General features: G+C 45.7%; 1 protein-coding gene and 1 non-coding gene across 2 annotated transcripts in view; one reads left to right on the forward strand and one right to left on the reverse strand.

The window, feature by feature from the left end:
• Positions 1 to 22,303, reverse strand: part of EPHA10 (EPH receptor A10) — a 49,871-nt gene that overhangs the window by 15,735 nt on the left and 11,833 nt on the right. Inside the window, exons 5-7 of the mRNA XM_030941638.1 lie at positions 21,896 to 22,246; positions 4,446 to 4,579; positions 9 to 180 (exon numbers count right to left, since the gene is read on the reverse strand). Coding sequence (XP_030797498.1) covers positions 9 to 180; positions 4,446 to 4,579; positions 21,896 to 22,246 — 657 coding nt within the window. The remainder of the gene's footprint in view (positions 1 to 8; positions 181 to 4,445; positions 4,580 to 21,895; positions 22,247 to 22,303) is intronic.
• On the forward strand, positions 19,257 to 19,357 carry LOC115892594. The gene has a single exon (XR_004052458.1). It is a non-coding gene; the product is annotated as a small nucleolar RNA U13 (small nucleolar RNA).

The following is a 22,303-nucleotide window of genomic DNA, read 5'->3' on the forward strand; positions in this document are numbered from 1 at the left end:
CTACTTACCCTCCCCCGGGGTCTGCACTTCAATGCTGGGGTTAAAGCTCTGGGCCTCCCAGGATGGCCCCGGGGAAGCAGCCCGGATCTGAAAGACGTAGCGGGTAGCTGGCTTCAGGTTGGTGACAGTGACTGTGGGCGCCCCTGTCTTCACCATGGAGTAAGTCTGCTCACTCTGACCCTGGAGAGAGATCAAGAAGTGAAGCCCACCAGCGCCAGGTCCACTGTTCTAGGAGAACAAAGGGTGAACAGGACAGGGAGGCAGGAGAAGCATCCTTTTTTTTTTTTTTTGAGACGGAGTCTGGCTCTGTTGCCCAGTCTGGAGTGCAGTGGCCGGATCTCGGCTCACTGCAAGCTCCACCTCCCGGGTTTACGCCATTCTCCTGCCTCAGCCTCCCCAGTAGCTGGGACTACAGGCGCCCGCCACCTCACCCGGCTAGTTTTTTGTAATTTTTAATAGAGACGGAGTTTCACTGTGTTAGCCAGGATGGTCTCGATCTCCTGACCTCGTGATCCACCCGTCTCAGCCTCCCAAAGTGCTGGGATTACAGGCTTGAGCCACCGCGCCCGGCAGGAGAAGCATCCTTAGGTGAATGTGGGCTGAGTGGGAAAACCCAACCCCAATCATCTTGGGGGTTCCCAGGGATCCTTCCCTCGGATCCTCAGCCCCTGTCTTCACCACAAGCTCCCACCCACACTCTGTGGCACTTGTAGCTGAGAATAGCCCCACCTCTGCGTAAGAAAAATTTTAGAGAAGATGCCAGATCCTCCTTCCCGGGGATGATAGGATGAGGGCCACCAGGGCCTGTCCATCCAGGCTGAGCTGGGCCAGTGCCCTAGGCAGCCCTGAAGCCTCAAAGGACAGAATGAGAGAATGAGCCCTAACCCACGAAAGCCCCCAATGGTGCACAAGGCTTTTCCTTTCCTTGATGTCTCATTTTCACAACTGTCCTGCAAGGCTCAGAGGACAGAAAGTATTATCTTATTTCTTTGTTTCACAGATAAGGAAACCCAGCTTAGAGGGGTAAAGACTCCCCCAAGGCCCCAGCTGGGGCTATCACTGATGAGCGCCTACTCAGTGCCAGCTTCTACATGAGACTCTTTACCTCCTGTGAGCCTCACAATGGCCCTGTGGCGTCAGCATTTCCACCTCCTTTTTAGGTGAGGTTCACATCAAGGAAGGGGCCGGTGAGCCCTCTGAATCCCTGCAGAGCCTGTGTTTTTTGCTTAACATCATGCTGCCCCCCACTCCACCCCAACACACCTGACAATGGCATACTAGATGCTCCTCCTGTCGTTTCATCCCTGCCCACACCTTATTAGAGTCCCTGCCATATTCACAGCCCTGGAAGGTTACTCTCCCCGCTAATATTCTGTGGCTCCAGCTTTTTGACCATAGCATTCAGGAATTGGGATGAACTTTGACCCAAGCTGGGCCAATCAGAATCTCTCTTCCAGGCATTTCAACAATCCATTGAAGGACAGAGAAGCAGTGGCTTCAGGACCTCCAAGGTAGGGCAGGCTAGGGGCAGGGAGGAGGAAGGAGCAAGGCTGCCCACCTGGGCATCGGCAATGTGCTGCAAGCAAGCCCCTCTGCAACGTGGGCTGGACTGGTGTGCAGAGAGAAAGGTTGAGATGAGAAGCACTGTGGCTCCAGAGGAGCTGCCGGACACCCGCCCAGGTCTAGTGGCCCAGCAAGGCTTCTGCTCAGCAGGCTCCATGAGAGTGCCCTGAAGCCTTTCAAAGATAGCACTTTTATACATACTTGATACTTGTTCCTTTTTTTTTTTTTTTTTGGAGACAGAGTCTCGCTGCGTCACCCAGGCTGGAATGCAGTGTGGTGCAATCTCGGCTCACTGCAACCTCCGCCTCCTGGGTTCAAGCAGTCCTCCCTGCCTCAGCCTCTTGAATAGCTGGGATTAGCAGGGAGTAGCAGGCACCCACCACCATGCCTGGCTAATTTTTGTTTTTGTTTTTGTTTTTTTTTTTGAGACGGAGTCTCACTCTGTCGCCCAGGCTGGAGTGCAGTGGCCGGATCTCTGCTCACTGCAAGCTCCGCCTCCCGGGTTTACGCCATTCTCCTGCCTCAGCCTCCTGAGTAGCTGGGACTACAGGCGCCTGCCACCTCGCCCGGCTAGCTTTTTGTATTTTTTAGTAGAGACGGGGTTTCACCGTGTTAGCTAGCCAGGATGGTCTCGATCTTCTGACCTCGTGATCCACCCGTCTCGGCCTCCCAAAGTGCTGGGATTACAGGCTTGAGCCACCGCACCCAGCCATTTTATCAAGACTGGGTTTCGCCATGTTAGCCAGGCTGGTCTCAAACTCCTGACCTCAGGTGATCCACCTGCCTTGGCCTCTCGAAGTGCTGGGATTACAGGCGTGAACCACCATGCCCGGCCTTGTTCCTTCTTTTTTGTTGTATTTGGGGTTTTGGTGGGGTTTCTTGAGACAGGGTCTCACTCTGTTGCCCAGGCTGGAGTGCAGCAGTGCAATCACTGCTCACTGCAGTCTTGACTTCCTAGGCTCAAGCGATCTTCCTGCTTCAGCATCCCAAGTTGCTGGGACCACAGGCGCACACCACCATACCTGGCTAATTTCTTTTTTGTAGTGGTGGGGGGGGGGGGGGTCTCACTTTGTTGCCCAGGCTGGTCTTGAACTCCTGGCCTCAAGCCATCCTCCCGTCTCAGTTTCCCAAAGTGCTAGGCTCACAGGTGGTAGCCACTGAGCCTGGTCCTTACTCCTCTTTTTGAGGGTTTTCATGCTCAACAGCCTGGGAGCATCCACCCACCTCAGCCTTGGGACTCTTGTCTATGCCCTGATCCTCAAAGTCCATTCAGTGAGTCCTTTCTAAGCACCTGCTTCCCAGTGTCCTTTGCTGCTGTCCCTAAACATCAGCATTCCTCAAGGCTCTGTCCTGGCCACTCTTCTCAGACACATTCCCCTTCTCGTTTCTCTCCTCCAGTCCCCTGGCAGCAGCTACTGTCTCTATGCTGAGAGCCCCCAACCCTCTCTCTCTCTCTCTCCAGGCCAGACCTCTCCCTTAAGCTTCAGCAAGTCCACCTGGGTGTCTCACAGGCCACCTGAATGCTAGATGAGCAAAATCAGGTTCATCAGCTTGCTCCAAGCCTGTGCTTCCACCTCAGTGCTTCTCCGTCTCAGTCAGTGGTACCTCATACTCTGGGTTACCCAGGTTAGACACCCAGCAGTGACTCAGGACTCTCTCCTCCTTCTCACTCACCCCCAACACTCACAGGTCTCAATAGACTTCTAGTATTCAAAAACTATTTTCAGCAAAGGAGTCCCTCATGTCATTGAGGAGTGAGTGAAGTTCTGACACATGTAGAAGCTGAAAGAGGTTTCACTTTAGTGAATATAATTTGCACCGAAGTGAGAAACAGTTTAACGGTAGCTTGCATATCAGATTTAAAGATAATAAATTGGCCAGGTGCAGTGGCTCACGCCTGTAATCCCAGCACTTTGGGAGGCTAAAGGTCAGGAGATCGACCTCACCTGAGGTCAGGAGATCGAGACCAGTCTGATCAACATGGAGAAACCCTGTCTCTACTAAAAATACAAAACTTAGCCGGGTGTAGTGGCGCATGCCTGTAATCCCAGCTACTTGGGAGGCTGAGACAGGAAAATCGCTTGAACCTGGGAGACGTAGGTTGCAGTGATCTGAGATCACGCCACTGCACTCCAGCCTGGCAATAAGAATGAAACTCTGTCTCCAAATAAATAAATAAATAAAAATAAAGATAATAAACTTATGGGGAAAAGAGCAGATTGGGATGTGACTCCATTTGTTACATCACAGCTAAGCTGCAACCACAGATTGACAACGGATACAAGAGGTCAGCAAAAATCAGCACAAATATCCTGTGGGGATCAATTGGCTATATGGAGTTCACAATCAAGAGTTCTGTACATATTTTATTATCACTGTAAATGCTGTGCTACACATTTTTTATATGACTGGAATTATAATAACTCATACATTTATTGTTCTGGAAAGCTGGCTGTTAAACATCTACCAGCACACCACCACACCTAGCAATGTGCTCCATGGTCAGGCATTTTTGTAAAATTAGAAATGATATGATCTTTCTGTGTCCTTTTTCTTTAAAAGGGCTCTACATATGGTACGTATAAGATTCAGCCACACAAAATCCGGGCCGGGCCCCAGAGAAAGCTCTTTGTCAACTGAAACACTAAGTGACATGGGGACAATGGAGATGGTTGGTGACAGAGATAGACCTGAGCTGAGAGAGGAAGAGCAGGAGTCCGGGGGAGGACGGGAAGACTCGAGCCTGGGGCCCCTAGGAGACGGGCGGTTAGGTTTACAAAGGGAGTAACGAGGGCTTTTGCTGGAAGGACTGCCTCAAGAACCGGAAGCCCGGTGGGACAGGTGCGGAGCAGGCTCCAGGTCCCTCCCAGGCACGCACTCACCTTCTCGTAGTATCGGATCTCGTACTCCGTGCCATTGGCCCCAGGGGCTCCGGCAGGGATGGGCTCCCGCCACGACAGGGACACGCTCTGGGGTTCCACTCGGTCCCTGCGGATCTCATCCTCCTCCCAGGGCGCTGAAAGTAAGTAACGTGGGATTCTCCACCTTGCCCCACTGCACGGCAGGGCTGGGGGCGGGGGGAAGAGGGTGAGGCGTGCGTGGCTGTGGGACGGGACTACAGAGGCCTGGGGCGTGGTCTAAGGGGTTGTGGGCGGGGCTAGGGAACAGTCGAGAGGCGTGGCCAAAGGGGAGGAGTCTGTAGGACCAGAGGAAAGAGGCCTCTCTGCCCCTACAGCCCTTTTCTTCATTGTCCCGTAGAGGAAAAGCATTAGGCATTCTGCTGCTTGCCCACCCCTTACACCCCAGCTTCTCTCATGGTGGTTGGTTCTAATGCTCCAGGCTCTTTCTATACTTGCTGCAGCTTGGAGACATAAGAGAGCATTTAGAGGCAGAAAGACCTGCTACTTAATGATTCCAATGGTCTGACCAAGAGGTAATACACTTGGCCGGGCGCGGTGGCTCACGCCTGTAATCCCAGCACTTTGGGAGGCCAAGGCGGGTGGATCACGAGGTCAGGAGATCGAGACCATCCTGGCCAACACGGTGAAACCCCGTTTCTATTAAAAATACAAAAAATTTTTAGTAGAATTTTTTGTGTCATGGCGGGCGCCTGTAGTCCCAGCTGCTCGGGAGGCTGAGGCAGGAGAATGGCGTGAACCCGGGAGGCGGAGGTTGCAGTGAGCCGAGATCGTGCCACTGCACTCCAGCCTGGGTGACAGAGCGAGACTCCATCTCAAAAAAAAAAAAAAAAAAAAAAAAAAAGAGGTAATACACTCGACAAACTAGAAATAGAAGGAAATTATCCCAAAAGAATAAAGGACATATATGAAAAGCCTACAGTGAGTATCATACCCAATGGTGAAAGACTGGAAGCCTTCCCTCCAACATCAGGAAAAGGGTAAGATGTCTGCTGTCATTACTTTTATTCATCATAATGCCAGAAGTTCTAGCCAAAGTAGTTAGGCAAGAAAAAGAAATAAAAGGCATCCAAACTGGAAAAGCAGCAGGAAATTTATCTCTGTTTACAGATGACATGATCTTATATGTAGAAAACCCTAAAGATTCTACACATGAAATTGTTAGGCCAGGCGTGGTGACTCGTGCCTATAATCCCAGCACTTTGGGAGGCTGAGGCAGGCGGATCACGAGGTCAAGAGATCTAGACTGGCCAGGCAGGTGGATCACTTGAGGTCAGGCCGAGGTGGGCAGATCACTTGAGGCCAGGAGTTTGAGACCAGCCTGATCAAATGGCGAAACCCTATCTCTGCTTAAAAAATACAAAATTAGGCCGGGCGCGGTGGCTCAAGCCTGTAATCCCAGCACTTTGGGAGGCCGAGACGGGCGGATCACAAGGTCAGGAGATCGAGACCATCCTGGCTAACACGGTGAAACCCTGTCTCTACTAAAAATGCAAAAAAATTAGCCGGGCGTGGCGGCGAGCGCTTGTAGTCCCAGCTGCTTGGGAGGCTGAGGCAGGAGAATGGCGTAAACCCGGGAGGCGGAGCTTGCAGTGAGCTGAGATCCAGCCACTGCACTCCAGCCTGGGCGACAGAGCGAGACTTCATCTCAAAAGAATAAAATAAAATTTAGAACTAACAAACAAAATACAGCAATGTTGCAGAATACAATACCAATGCCAAAAAAAAAAAAAAATTAAAAAAAAAAAAATACAAAATTAGGCAGGCATGGTGGTGCACACCTGTAATCCCAGCTACTTGGGAGGCTGAGGCCAGAGAATCGCTTGAACCCAGGAGGTGGAGGTTTCAGTGAGCCGAGATTGTGCCATTGCGCTCCAGCCTGGGCAACAAAAGCAAAACTCTGTCTCAGGGAAAAAAAAAAAAAAGAGAGAGAGAGAGAGATCGAGACCATCCCAGCCAACATGGTGAAACCCCATCTCTACTAAAGATACAAAAATGAGCTGGGTGTTGTGGTGCATGCCTGTAGTCCCAGCTATTCGGGAGGCTGAGGCAGGGGAATCACTTGAACCCGGGAGGCAGAGGTTGCAGTGAGCAGAGATCGTGCCACTGCATTCCAACCTGGGCAACAGAGCAAGACTTCATCTCAAAAGAATAAAATAAAATTTAGAACTAACAAACAAAATACAGCAATGTTGCAGAATACAATACGAATGCACAAAAATTTGTTGTGTTTCTATACACAAGGAACAATTCAAAAAGGAAATTAGGAAAACAATCCCACTTATAATAGCATCAAAAATAATAAAATACTTAGACATAAACTTAACCAAAGGGATAAAAGACTTTTATGCAGAAAACTGTAAAATATTGCTGAAAGAAATTAAATAAAACACAAATAATTGGAAAGGCATCCTGTGTTCATGGAATAGAACACTTAATATTGTTAAAATGTCTCTACTACCAAAAGTGATCTACAGATTCAATGCAATCCTATCAAAATCCCAGGCATTTTTTTGCAGAAATACAAAAAACATCCTAAAATTCATATGGAATCTGAAAGGACCGTGAATAGTCAACACAATCATGGGAAGGAAAAATAAAACTAGGCCAGAGGCAGTGGCTCACACCTGTAATCCCAGCACTTTGAGAGGCCAAGGTAAGAGAATCACTTGAGACCAGCAGTTCAAGACCAGCCTGGGCAACACAGTGAGACTCCATCATTTACAAAAACCAACCAACAACAAAACCTACACACACACACACACACACACACAAAGGTAGAGTCCTCACATTTCGTGACCTCAAAACATATTTCAAAGCTACAGTAATCAAAACAATATGGTACAGACATATAGACCAATGAAGCAGAATACAGAGCCCAGAAATAACTCCTCTCCATGTATGGTCAAATGATCTCCCACAAAAGTACCAAGGTTATGCTATACAGAAAGGATAGTCTCTTCACCAAATGACACTGAGAAAAGTGAATATCCACCTGCAAAAGAATGAAGTTGGACCCTCACCTAATATCATATACAAAAAATGAACTCAAAGTGGATTAAAGACCTAAATGTAGGATCTGAAATGATAAAACTCCTAGAAGAAAACACAGGAGAAAGCTTCATGACACTGGATTTGGCAATGATTTCTTGGATATGACACCAAAAGCACAGGCAGCAAAACAAAAATAGACAAATGAGACTATATCAAACCTTTGCAGGGCAAAGGCAACAATAATCAGAGTGAAGAGGCAATCTTTGAAATGGGAGAAAATGCTTGCTAATCATTTATCTAAGGGGTTAATATCCAGAATGTATAAAGAACATCTAGAACTCAATAACAAAGACCAAATAGCTCAATTAAAAAATAGAGACAGCAGGAGTGGAGAAGGAACCAAGAAATCTATGACTGATTGTGATCAATTAGTTGTAAACAACACTGCACTCAGACCAGCTTGAGTAGACATTTCTTCAAAAAAGATATACAGACTGGGCAGGCGCGGTGGCTCTTGCCTGTAATCCCAGCACCTGGGGAGGCCAAGGGGGCAGATCACCTGAAGTCAAGAGTTTGAGACCAGCCTGGCCAACGTGGTGAAGCCCTGTCTGTACTAAAAATACAAAAGTTAGCTGGGCGTGGTGGCGTGCACCTGTAATCGCAGTTACTCGGGAGGCTGAGGCACAAGAATTGTTTGAACCTGGGAGGCGGAGTTTGCAGTGAGCTGAGATCATACCACTGCACTCCAGCCTGGGCAACAGAGTGAGACTCTGCCTCAAAAAAAAAAAAAAAACAAAAAACAAAATAAAAACATATACAAAAGGCCAAGAAGCACAGGAAAAGATGCTTAATATCATTAATCATCAAGGAAATGCAAATCAAAATCACAATGAGATATCACCTCACATCCTTTAGGATGACCACTACCAAAAATATAGAACATAACATGTGTTGGCAAGGACATGAAAGAATTGGAACCCTTGTACACCATTGTGTAGGAATGTAAATTGGTAGGAATGTAAATTGGTGCAGCTGCTATGGAAAACAATATGGAGGTTCCTCAAAAAATTATAATTACTATACGATCTAGCAATCCTGTTTCTGGGCATATAGCCAAATGAACTGAAATCAGGTCTTGAAGAGATACTGCTCACCCATGTTCATTGTGGCATTATTCACAATGGCCAAGAGGTGGAAGCAACTTAAATGTTCATAAGTGGATAAATGGATAAAGAAAATATGGTGTATACTCCATGGAATACTATGCAGCCATAAAAAGGTATGAGTTCATGTCCTTTGCAGGGACATGGATGAAACTGGAAACCATCAATCTAAGCAAGCTATCACAAGGACAGAAAACCAAACACTGCATGTTCTCACTCATTGGTGGGAGTTGAACAATGAGAACACATGGACACAGGGGAGGGAACATCACACACTGGAGCCTGTTGGGGGGTGGGGGGCTGGGGGAGGGATAGCATTAGGAGAAATACCTAATGTACATGACGAGTTGATGGGTGCAGCAAACAACATGGCACATGTATACCTATGTAACAAACCTGCACGTTGTGCACATGTACCCTAGAACTTAAAGTATAATAATAAAAGAGTAAAAAAAAAAAAAAAAAGAAAAAAGAATATGTGGTGTATACATACAAGAGGATATTATTCAGTCCTTAAAAGAAGAAAATTCTGTCATATGCTACAGTATGAATGAACCTTGAAGACATTATGCTAAGTGAAATAATCCGTCACAAAAAGACAAATACTGCATGATTCCACTTATGTGAGGTATCTAAAGTAGTCAAACTCTTTGAAACAGAAAGTAGAATAGTAGGCCAGGTGCAGTGATTCATGTTTGTAATCTCAGTGACTCATGCCTGTAAACCCAGCACACTTTGGTAGGCCAAGGCCGGTAGATCACTTGAGGCCAGGAATTCAAGACCAGCCTGGCCAATGTGGTGAAACCCTGTCTCTACTAAAAATACAGAAATTAACCAGGCATGGTGGGGGGGCACCTATAATCTCAGCTACTTGGGAGGCTGAGGCAGGAGAATCACTTGAACCCAGGAAGCAGAGGTTGCAGTGAGCCAAGATTGCACCAGTGCCCTCTAGCCTGGTTGATAGAGTGAGACCCTGTCTGCCTCCCCCACCCCCCCAAGAAAAGGAAGTAGAATGGTAGTTGCCAGGGGAGGGTGCTGGGGGTAAAGGGGAGTTGTTGACTGGATATAGAATTTCAGCTTTGCAAGATGAAAAAGTTCTACACCCCAGGTATGGGAGCTCATGCCTGTAATCTCAGCACTTTGAGAGAGCCAAGGTAGGGAGGATCGCTTGAGCCCAGGAGTTCAACACCAGCCTGGACAACAAAGTGAAACCCTGTCTCTACAAAAAAATCAAAAAATTAGCTGGGCATGGTGTCACACACCTGTGGTCCCAGCTACGTGGGAGGCTGAGACAGGAGGATTGCCTAAGACCAGAAGGTCAAGGCTGCCACTGCACTCCAGCCTAGGCAATACAGCGAGACCCAGTCTCAAAAAAAAAAAAAAAAAAAAAAAAAAAAAAAAAAAAAAAAAAAAAAAATTAAAAAAAGGAAAAGAAAAAGTTATAGAGATCCATTGGACAACATATCTAGTTAACATTACTGTACTATACACATAAAATGGGTTAAGATGATACATTTTATGTGTTTTTTACAATAAAAAAAAATGATGCCCAGGTCACAACCCAGAGCAAACAAATCATCATCTCTGTAGGCTGGAGCTCAGGGATTAGTTGTTTTATTTTTTAAGTTTCTTGGTGATTCCAGTGTGCAGGCAAGTTTGAGAACAGCTGGTCTAGATGATGTCAGATGAACAGCAGCATACACACACATAACACACACGTATGGGAGGTGATAAGGCCTGAGGTTAGTGTTCAGCAAAGGAGTTTCCAAGAGAAGATGCCAGGAAGGCAGTGGAAGAAATGGTTCCAGGGCTCAGAAAAGGTGTCTGGGAGAAAGATGGAGATGCAGGAGCCATGAGAAGGTGAAGGGATGAAACCGTCCAGGGAAAATGCATAGAAAGAGAAGAGGAAAGGCTTTCAGGGAATAAGCCTGAGAAACGCCAACATTTAAGAACCAGGCAAAGGAGAATAAGCTTGACAAGAAGCAGCCAGAGAGGCAGGAGGAAGACCATGGTGATGGAAGCCCAGGGAAGAGAATATTTAGGAAGGTTCCCTCCTGACTTTTCCAGTGGTCAGCCCATTATTGGTCCACAAGCAAGTGATCTTACTCCCTGATCCTTGGTTTCCCCATGTGTAAAATGGGAACAATGATGACACCTCCTAGGCTTGCTGTGGGAATTTTATGAAGTAATGTGTATGAGGGACTGAGCATTCCAGCAAGAGGAGCTGGCGCTGGGCAATGTCTTACGCTGACAGGAGACAGAGTAAGATGATGATTCAAACTTCCCACTGGCTTTCATAAAGTGGACGTTCCTGGTGCCTTCGGGGGATTGAGGAAAGTACTGATCAGACAGTAATAAGGCAAGGAAGTGGAGACAGGGAGTAGGTGGCACAGGCTCTGTTAAGTGCGTGGATGTGGTTTCTAGTCTTCAATGTTATATACATCTAGCAGCCTCCACTCCATGTCTTTCCCAAATTCCAATTAAAACAAAGACACAGTAAGAGCTGAAAACCTACACCATCACCATAAACTAGTCTTGACAGTTGATCGCCAGAATGGGCGCTGGAGAGAAGAGTGGCATATTTCTACTTTGATTAAGCCAGTGGGACTAGATCAAAAAGTGCAATTGTAATGAATCCCCAGGCTACACTGCCCACAGAGTAGCATTGCCTCTCATTCTAAAAATAACTCGAAAAATCCTTTATTCTGCCATTCAGTGTCTGACCCTTTAAAAAAAAAAAAAAATTCAGGTCTTTGTCAAGTGGACAATGCACAGCCAGCACTCTACTGCAGAGCTGCTTTCGAGGAAGAGTGCTCTTCCCTATCTCCCAGGGGCGCTTCTCAGCCAAAATTCACTTTGAGATGGCAGCTCCCAGAAAAGACCTGAGCACAAAGGTGAGAGGAGTGATGAAGCATTCTAGGAGGTGGCAAAGTTCCTTGTGAATTCAGATAGGGGCAGAGATGGGGAAGGGAGGCTAGAAATGTCAATTTTGAGCTACAGTTGTGGAAAGTATCAGATGGCCGGGATAGAGAGGATAGAGAGGTAGAAGATGGTTCCATTTCAGCTCCGAAGAGATAATTAGATGAAAGCCTGATAAATCCTGCTAATGGAGTTAAAAACTAACACCCAGCACCTGCTCTCCAGCTGTAGATTTAGGATAGGAATCAGCCAGCACCCAAGTGGGGCCAAAGTTGCAGCAGATACTATTGGAAACCTAGTCAACAGCCTTGTTCCCTTTCCTGCTAGTTGAGCTGAATTTTTGGTTCAGAGTCTGTCTCTCCACAGGTGACTTGGGTAAATTCTGGTTGTTCTAAGACATTTGTGTGCACTCATTCCCTTTGCCAATGAATGGTTTAGGGTTGGGCTTTCAGTCCAGTTCTGGCCAACAAAAGAAGTTAGCTGGAGACATGGGATTCAGAGAAGTTTCTTGCTTTTGAAAAGATACCTGCAAGGAAGAAACAGCTCTTTTTCTGCCTCTGAATGGTAAGGATGTGACATTTGGAGCTGCTGCAGCCACCTTGCTACCATGAGGGAACCAGCCTATGTGATAAGTATGGCAGAGTGGACAGACAGAAAAAACCTGGGTCCTTGAGGACACTTTTGAGCTGCTAAATGAACCAAGCTCTAACTCTAGCCCTCTTATGTGAGCTAAGAAAGCATTTAAGTTAAAGTCAGTTAGGGCCTAGCACTGTGGCTCATGCCTATAATCCCAGAGCTTTGAGAGGCATAGGTGGGGGTCTTGCTTGAGGCCAGGAGTTAGAGACCAGCCTGGGCAACATAGCAATACTCTGTCTCTACAAAAAAATTTAAAAAGAAAAAAAAAAAAAGTTAGCTGGGCATGTTGGCACATGCCTGCAGTCCTAGCTACTTGGGAGACTCAGGTGGGAGGATCACCTGACCCCAGGAGTTTGAGGTTACAGTGAGCCTATGATCACGCCACTGCACTCCAGCCTGAGTGACAGAGTAAGACCTTATCTCTAATAATAATAATATAATAATAATATAATAAAATCAGACTGAGATTTATTGTTACTTGCAGCTGAAAACCTCATAACTAATTCAAAGGGCAATTCACGCATCTTTTTTGTTGTTGTTAACAAACACCAGCTATCTCCTTACTCAAGAACAAGTAAACAGAAAACACCAGAAAGTGGATATATGAAAAAATATTTCAGAATAAGGGAATAGCAACATTATTCTGAAGACTCAGGACAAGCAGATCTTGAAAAGTGATTTAATATGATAGAGAGTAAGTAAAACGCTCTGGCACTTTAAGAAGAAAGAAAACACAGCCTCCACCAACTAGGTACAGAAGGTCATAAGGAGAAAACAGATGGAGAAGAAAAAGAAACAAGATGAGAAGAGATATAAATGGACAAACTGAGAAGGCCTGGGTGAAGAAACTAAAAGTGCATCAGCAAAATTGAAATATTTAAAATAAAATTCATTACAAATACAAGGAATTTTAACAAAATCACAAGTAGAATGCAAGACGAACCCCTCTCAGTCTTTGGAACATCAAGTAAAGATTAAGAAGGAACTACAACAATAACTGGTGATGGTTTAACTGATGATTGTTTTACAACGGTGTAAAAACAATACAACCATTCTGTCTTTGCACTTTCAATACAGTATTCAATAAATTGCACGAGATACTCAATGTAAAATACTCATTGTAAAATAGGTGATTTTGCCCACCTGTAGGCTAATGTAAGTGTTCTGGGTATGTTAAAGTAAGCTAGGCTAAGGCATGATATTTGCCAGGCTAGGTGCATTAAATGCATTTTCAACTTATAATATTTTCAACTTATATTGAGCCTAATGGGACATAAGCCTGTCATTAAGTTGAGGAAGATCTGCGTATATATACATAGATAGAGATAGAAATATATAAAGAGAGAGAGAAAAACAACTACACTATAAAATAGTGCACATTGTTTTAAAGTAGCCATGAAATAGTTTAAAAATTTTTACCATGTACGAACCTCCATGAAGCACTACAATCAGCAACATAAACAAAATAAAAGCAAGTCATCTGGAAATAAAAGCACATCCTCTAAAATAATTTGAGTCAAAACTACAACACTAAAACACAGAAATGTTAACCTTGGACTAAGCAATGGTTTCTTAGCGATGACACCAAAAGCACAAGCAATCATTCAGAATAAATAAATAAATAAATTCGACTTCATCAAAATTAAAAGTTTTTGGCCAGGCACAGTAGTTCACACCTGTAATCCTTTTGGAGACTGAGGCGGGCGGATCACGAGGTCAGGAGTTCGAGACCAGCCTGGCCAAGATAGTAAAACTCTGTCTCAACTGAAAATACAAAAAAAAATTAGCTGGGCCTGGCAGTGTGTGCCTGTAATCCCAGCTACTCGGGAGGCTGATGCAGGAGAATTGCTTGAACCCAGGAGTTGGAGGCTGCAGTGAGCTGAGATTGCGCCACTGCACTTTAGCCCATCTAAAAAAAAAAAAAGCTGGATGTGGTGGTGTGCACCTGTAGTCCCAGCTACTCCGGAGGCTGAGGCAGGAGAATCGCTTGAACCCAGGAGGTGGAGGTTGCAGTGAGCCGAGATCACACCACTGCACTCCACCCTGGGCAACAGAGCAAGACTCCATCTTGGGAGGGGGGGGAGGAAAAGAAGAAACTAAAAGCTTTTGTGATTGAAAGACTATTCTCAATAAAGTGAAAGCCAAACCACAGAATGGGAGAAAATATTCACAAATCATGTATCTGACAAAGTTTGTATGGGTTAAATTGTGTCTCTAAAAAAGATATGTTGAAGTCCCAACCACCACCCCGCCATCTCAGAATGTGATCTTATTTTTACAGAGGTAATCAAGTTAAAATGAAGCCATTAGGGGCCGGGCGTGGTGGCTCATGCCTGTAATCCCAGCACTTTGGGAGGCCAACGCAGGCGGATCACGAGGTCAGGAGATCGAGACCATCCTGGCTAACATGGTGAAGCCGCATCTCTACTAAAAATACAAAAAAAATTAGTCAGGCGCGGTGGCGGGTGCCTGTAGTCCTAGCTACTCGGGAGGCAGAGGCAGGAGAATGGCATGAACCTGGGAAGCGGAGCTTTCAGTGAGCCGAGATCGCGCCACTGCACTCCAGCCTGTGCGACAGAGCGAGACTCTGTCTCAAAAAAAAAAAAAAAATGAGGCCATTAGGGTAGGCCCTAATCCAACATGACTGGCATCTTCATGAAAAGGAGAATTTGAACACAGAGAAAAACACCTAGAGAGATGATGATGTGAAGACACAGGGAAAAGACAGTCAAGTGACTAGAGTGATGCATCTGCAAGCCAAGGAACACCAAGGATTGCCAGGAAACATGAGAAGCTGAAAGAGCAGGAAAGGGTCCTCCCCTAGAACCATCAGAGAGAGCATGACGCTGATGACACCTAGATTTTACAATACATTTGTTTTAGGCCAGCCAGTTTTTTGGCACCTTGTTACAGCAACCCTGGGAAACTAACACAAGGGTCTAGTGTCTGTAATACATATCTATAGTTATAATATCTTATAACTTAACGACAAAAAGAAAACCCTACATAGGAAAAGATGTTCAATATCATTAGTTATTAGGGAAATACAAATCAAAGCCACAATGAGATACCACCTCACATCTGCTAGGATGGCCACTGTTTAAAAGACAAACAATAACAAATATTGGTGAGGAGGCGGAGAAACTTGGACCCTTGTACTTTGCAGGTAGGAATACAAAATGGTACAGCTGCTTTGAAAAAGTTGATAATTCCTCAAAAGTTTAAAAAGTTACTATATGTATTAGTCAGCTCAGGTTACCATAACAAGAAACCACAGACCTTTAATAACAAAGGTGGCTTTCAGGCCAGGCACGGTGGCTCACACCTGTAATGCTAGTACTTTAGGAGGCCAAGATAGGCAGATCACCTGAGGCCAGGAGTTTCAAACTCCCCTGGCCAACATGGGGAAACCCTGTCTCTACTAAAAAATACAAAAATTAGCCAGGCGTGGTGGCACGCACCTGTAATCCCAGCTACTCGGCAAGCTGAGGCATGAGAATTGCTTGAACCTGCTAAGTGGAGGTTGCAGAGAGCTGAGATTGAACCATTGTACTCCAGCCTGGGTGACAGAGGAAGACTGTCTCAAAAAATAAATAAATAAACAACAAAGGTGGCTTTCCTAACAAAAGTCACCTTTGGCTTTCATAACAAAAATTTATTTTCTCACACTTCTGGAGGCCAGAAGTCCCAGGTCAAGAGGTCAGCAAATCTGTAATCTGGTGAGAGCTATTTTCCTGACCAGCCACCTTCCCACTGTATTCTCATGTGGCCTTTCCTCTGTGCACATATGAAAAAAGAATGAATGAGCTGTGCTGTCTCTCCCTTTTCTTATACAGATATCTCCTAATGGATTAGGGGATATCTCATTTGACCTTAATTACCTCCTTATATCTCATTTGACCTTAATTACCTCCTTAAAGGGACTCTCTCCAAATATAGTCACATTGGGGTTTAGGGTTTTAACACATTAATCTGGAGGTAATATAATTCAGTCCATAACCATATGACTTAGCAATTCCACTCCTAGGTACCTAACCATGAGAACTGAAAATACACATTTATGCAAAAACATATATTCATTAATGTATTATGAATACATTAATATTCATAATAGTCAAAATATAGAAACAGCCCAATGTCTACCAACTGATGAATGGGTAAGCAAAATTGTGGTCTATCCATGCAATGGAATGTTATTGAGCCATAAAAAGGAATGAAGTGACCGGGCGCAGTGGCTCACGTCTGTAATCCCAGCACTTTGGGAGGCCGAGGCGGGTGGATCACGAGGTCAGGAGATGGAGACCATCCTGGCTAACACAGCGAAACCCCGTCTTTACTAAAAAAAAATTCAAAAAAATTAGCCGGGCATGCTGGCGGCCTCCTGTAGTCCCAGCTACTCAGGAGGCTGAGGCAGGAGAATGGCATGAATCTGGGAGGTGGAGCTTGCAGTGAGCCAAGATCGTACCACCGCACTCCAGCCTGGGTGACAGAACAAGACTCTGTCTCAAAAAAAAGAAAAAAAAAAGGAATGAAATATTGATACATGCTACAACATGGATGAACCTTGAAACCATTACGCTAAGTGAAAGAAGCCAGACATGAAAGTTCACATATTGTATAATTCCATGTATTGAGATGCCAAGAATAGGCAAATCCATAGAAACAGAAAGACTAGTTGTTACCAAGAGCTAGAGGAGGTGGATGGAATGGTGAGTGACTAATGGGTTTCCTTTCAGGGTGATGAAATGTTTTAAAATTAGATAGTACTTGTTGCACAACTATGTGAATGTATGAAAAATCACTGAATTGTATATTTCAAAAGGGTGAATTTTATGTTATATGAATTATACCTAAAGAAAACCTATAATACTAACAATGTGATAATGTTATGTATCAAATGTATTGGAAGTGACAAAGCTATACTCAGAGGAAAACTCATAGCTTTAAAAAACTTAAACAAAAAATAACTAAGCACTGGACTTGCCTAGAAAAAGACTTCAGAGGTTGGGCGGGGTGGCTCACACCTGTAATCCCAAAACTTTGGGAGGCCAAGGCAGGTGGATTGCTTGAGTCCAGGAGTTCAAGACTGGTTTGGGCAACATAGTGAGACCCCATCTCTACAAAAAAACACAACATTAGCCAGGCATAGTGGTGCGCACTTGTAATATCAGCTACACGGGAGGCTGAGGCAGGAGAATCACTTGAACTCAGGAGGCAGAGATTACAGTGAGCCAAGATCATGCCACTGCACTCCAGCATGGGTGACAGGCAGAGTGAAACTGTCTCAAAAAAAAAAAAAAAAAAAAAAGACTTCAGGAAAGCAGGATAGAGGTATTAATAAAGATAAAATCATAAAATATAGCCAGGTATGCTGACCTGCACCTGTACTCCCAGCTGCTTGGGAGGCTGAGGCAGCAGAATCACTGGAACCTGGGAAGTGGAGGTTGCAGTGAACTGAGATGGTGACATTGCACTCCAGCCTGGACGACAGAGTGAGGCTCCATCTAAATAAATAAATAAATAAATAAATAATAAATAAATCAAACTTTCTCTCCAAAAATGGCATAGAACCCAGAAAGTTTCCCAGGCAGTTTTTCATGCCTTCAAGGAATATATAAATGTGTTATTAAAACTGTACCAGAGCACAGAAAAAGAAGAAATTTTTCCCAATGCCTTTACCAAAGCCAGCATCACCATAGTGCCAAAACTTAACAACGAACACATTACAAAACACTAATCTCTCTTAGAATGTAGATGGAAAAAATCTTATAATATAAGCAAATGAACTCAGCAAAACATCCAAAGAATAATATACTCATATCTAGTAGGGTATAATCCAGGAGTGCAGAGAGTTCACATTGAAAAATCCATTAATAGAATTCATCATACTGACAGGTCAAAAAGGAAAAAAATTGGTCATATTGAAAATGCTTAAGAAGCATTTTATAAAATTAGCATCCATTTCTGATTTTAGAAAAGTTCACTGAAGCATTATATGGCCTAGGGGTTAAAGGCACAGGGCTTTGAGGTCAGACAGACCTGAGTTCCAAGACCAATCTAAGGTGAGTTTCATTGCTTTTTTCTTTCCTTTTTTTTTTTTTTTTTTTTTTTTAAGGTAGAGGCTCGCTCTGTCGCCCAGGCTGGAGTACAGTGGCACAATCTCCGCTCTCTGCAACCTCCACCTCTGGGGTTCAAGCGATTCTCCTGCCTCAGCCTCCCCAGTAGCTAGGATTACAGGTGTGCACCACCACTCCTGGGTAATTTTTTTTTTAATTTTTAGAAACAGGGTTTTGCCATGTTGGCCAGGCTGGCTCGAACTTCTGATCTCAAATGATCCACCTGCCTCAGCCTCCCAAAGTGTTGGGATTACAGGTGTGAACCACAGCGCCCAGCCCCATTTCAATGAATTAATGTAGAAAATCATATTGCACAGTGCCAAACACAGCGGCACTCATTCAGTGGAAGCTTAGTATTCTTATTGAGAACATGGAAATAGAAGAGTATTTCCTTAACAAGGCTTCTAAATCTATCTGTGTCAAAACAGTTAAGATTGTTAATATAAAATGCCAGATAAAAGTTAGTATTACATATACCATCATGCATTGCTACATGATGGGAAGATGTTCTGAGAAACGTGTTGTTAGGTGATTTCATTGTTGTGCAAACATCAAAGTGTACGTACACAAACCTAGACAGCATAGCCTATGACACACCTAGGCTACAACCTGTACAGCCTGGGTGACAGCATGTGACTGTACTGAATACTGCAGGCAATTGTGACAGAAAGTACTAAGTGACAGGAGTCTTTCAGCTCTATTATAATCTTACAGGACCACTATCATATATGCCATCCATTGTTGACCAAAATGTCTTCATATGGTGCATGACTATATTAAAACAAAAGGGATTTTATAGGTAGATAGTTACGAATACAAATACAGAGATCAAGATAGACAGGAAAAATTTTCTGGAAGTATATACTCTAAGATATTAATAGTTGTTTATATCTACGTAATAAGAGTATGGAGTTTTTCCTTTTCTATACTGAATTTTTAAAAATATGATCCTTTTGTAGTTTGCAAGTGTGATGATTGGGGATTCACACTCGTGTGTGAGATGTGTCACCCTCAAACCTTTTCATGTTAGCAAAATCCTCATCTGACATGAAAGAAAGATGAAAAAAAAGAATTTTTTAAAATGTAAATGCAATAGCAAACGTTAAATCACAATAGAGACAGTAAAAAACAGCACTGTTCCAGAAACCCAGACAAGCTAGGAAATCTCCAAAAGGCAGTGGAAAGGGATTAAGAGTTCAAAATGATAAGGGAAGTGAAGTGACAAGATTTGAGAATCAGAAAATGAATGTACAACCTAAGGCTTAGAGATATTTTTAAGAGATATATTTGAGCTATCAGAAGTTCTAGTCAAAGCAGTGGCTGAATAAAACTTTTTTTTTTTTAAGAGACATGGTCTGGCTCTGTCACCCAGGCTGGAGCGCAGTGGCACAATTATCACTCACTGCAGCCTCAAACTCCTGGGCTCAACTGATCCTCCTGCTTCACCCTCCTGAGCAGCTGGGACTACAGGCACACATCACTATGCCTGGCTAATTTTTAACATTTTTTGTAGAGACAGGGTCTCACTATGTTGCTCCTGGCCTCAGGCTCCCAAAGTACTGAGACTACCGGAATGAGCCACTGTTCCTGGCCTGAAGAAAACTTCACTCAGAAAAAAAAAAAAAAAAAAAAAAAAAAGTTGTGCAAATAAAAAGGTTTACTCAAACAAAAGAAATCCATATTGGTGGCCGGGCTCAGTGGCTCATGCCTGTAATCCCAGCACTTTGGGAGGCCGACGCAGGCAGATCACGAGGTCAGGATATCGAGACCATCCTGGCTAACACGGTGAAACCCCGTCTCTACTAAAAATACAAAAAACTAGCCGGGCATGGCAACGTGCACCTGTAGTCCCAGCTACTTGGGAGACTAAGGCAGGAGAATGGCATGAACCCGAGAGGCGGAGCTTGTAGTGAGCTGAGATCGCGCCACTGCACTCCAGCCTGGGCGACAGAGCAAGACTCAGTCACAAAAAAAAAAAAAAAAAAAAAAAAAAGAAATCCATATTGGTTAAATGATTATTTTCGGCCAGGCACGTGGTGGCTTATGCCTGTAATCCCAGCAGTTTGGGAGGCAGAGGCCGGCAGATGACTTGAGGTCAGGAGTTTGACACCGGCGTGGCCAACATGGTGAAATCCCGTCTCTATTAAAAACACAAAACTTAGCTGGGTGTGGTGGTGCACACTTGTAATCTCAGTTACTCGGGAGGCTGAGGCAGGAGAATCGCTTGAACCCAGGAGCCAGAGGTTGCTGTGAGCTGTGATCACACCATTACACTCCAGCCTGGGTTACAAGAGCGAAACTCCATTTCAAAAAAAAAAAAGTTTGGCTGGGTGCACAGTGGCTCACGTCTGTAATCCCAGCACTTTGGGAGACTGAGGCGGGCAGATCATGAGGTTGAGAGATCCAGACCATCCTGGTCAACATGGCGAAACCCCATCTTTACTAAAAAATACAAAAATTAGCTGGGTGTGGTGGTATGCACCTGTAGTCCCAGCTACTCGGGAGACTGAGGCAGGAGAATCATTTGAACCCGGGAGGCAGAGGTTGCAGTGAATCGAGATTGTGCCACTGCACTCCAGCCTGTCGACAGAGCGAGACTCTGTCTCAAAAAAAAAAAAAGTTTATATTCAACAGTAAGTTAAGTAGGTTAAAGAATTATTCTAACATCCGTGTGCATACGTGTATATGTCATATGCCCAAGTTACGTAGAAAAGAATGAAAGTAACCCTGGCCTCAGATTTCTCCTTGGCAACACCACTACCAGAAGACAGAAGTGGGATCACAGAAAGCAGGGATGCAGGGTGACAGGCCGATCCTATAGCCTCGATTAGGAAGAGAATCGGAAACCATACCACTTGCTTATCTTTCTTGCAAAGAATACAAGCATACTTGAAGGTCCACCCCAGCTGAGAAGCGAATCAAAAGAAACTGTCAGGAATGAAGGTGTGGTGTAAAAAGGTTGTAGGTCTTCACTTATTCACCTCATGTCCAGACTCAGAGATGTGTTGGCTGGTGGGTTCCATCGCCCCTACAGCCTAACTCTACAAGCTTCCTTGCCCTTTCCCGGGACCAGGAAAGGAGGTGCAGCAAAACCATGCAGAGGCCGAGTGGTGGAGGTAAGGGACACAGGACAGGATCCCGCCTCCCGAGACGGAAGGAAGTAAATTCGGCTTCCTACTGACATTTTTTTAAAGGGAAGTTAAGAGATTAAGGGACTTTCCACCTCTTTTTCCCTGAGAAATCAGCGGCAAGGCCAACTGCAGGGCTGTGAGCGGGACAGAGGCTTTGTGCAAGGCGTCCAGGAGAAAGGCGAGCACCCAGAGGCTTCCCGCAGACGCACAGAACTGCGCATCTCCCCTCTGGCCCGGTAGTAAGGGGACGTCTGCATCCTCAGTCCCTCTCGCACACTGGGGAGGGCGACTGATGCTGGGGCGTCCGGGGGGTGACTTTGTGTCCTGGAGAGGGGCGGGGTGCGTGTACAGAGGGTGGCTTCTCTGGGGGCGGGTGGGTGAGGCTCCTGCTAGACCGACCGGGTGGCCCCGAAAGGGCGCGGGGACCTCAGGGTGGGGGGCGCGGGCGGCCTTACCCCCGGGCCCGGTGGAGACGGTGACCTGCGCGTAGGTGGCTCCCGCGGCGGCCGCCGGGCCCGAGACGCCGTTGAGTGCGGCCACGCGCACGGTGTAGCGCGCTCCGGGCCGCAGGTGCAGCAGCGTGGCGGCTCGCTCCCGCAGCCCGGCCTGGCGCGGTACGAAGGCCACGCGCGGCCCGCACGGCTCGCACGCGCCCGCCGGGCCCTCGCGGCCGCAGCGCAGGCACAGCAGCGAGTAGGTGACGTCCGAGCGGCCTCCCGAGTCGGCCGGCGGCAGCCAGCGCAGTCGCAGCGCCAGCGGCGAGCGACTCAGGCTGTACTGCAGGTCCCGCGGCGCCGAAGGCGGCCCTGAGGCGGCACAGGGGCGGGGCGGTCAGGGCGGGGCGTGGGTGCCCGTGAGGGGGG

Source organism: Rhinopithecus roxellana, chromosome 12 (genome assembly GCF_007565055.1).
Source record: "Rhinopithecus roxellana isolate Shanxi Qingling chromosome 12, ASM756505v1, whole genome shotgun sequence".
NCBI lineage: Eukaryota > Metazoa > Chordata > Mammalia > Primates > Cercopithecidae > Rhinopithecus > Rhinopithecus roxellana.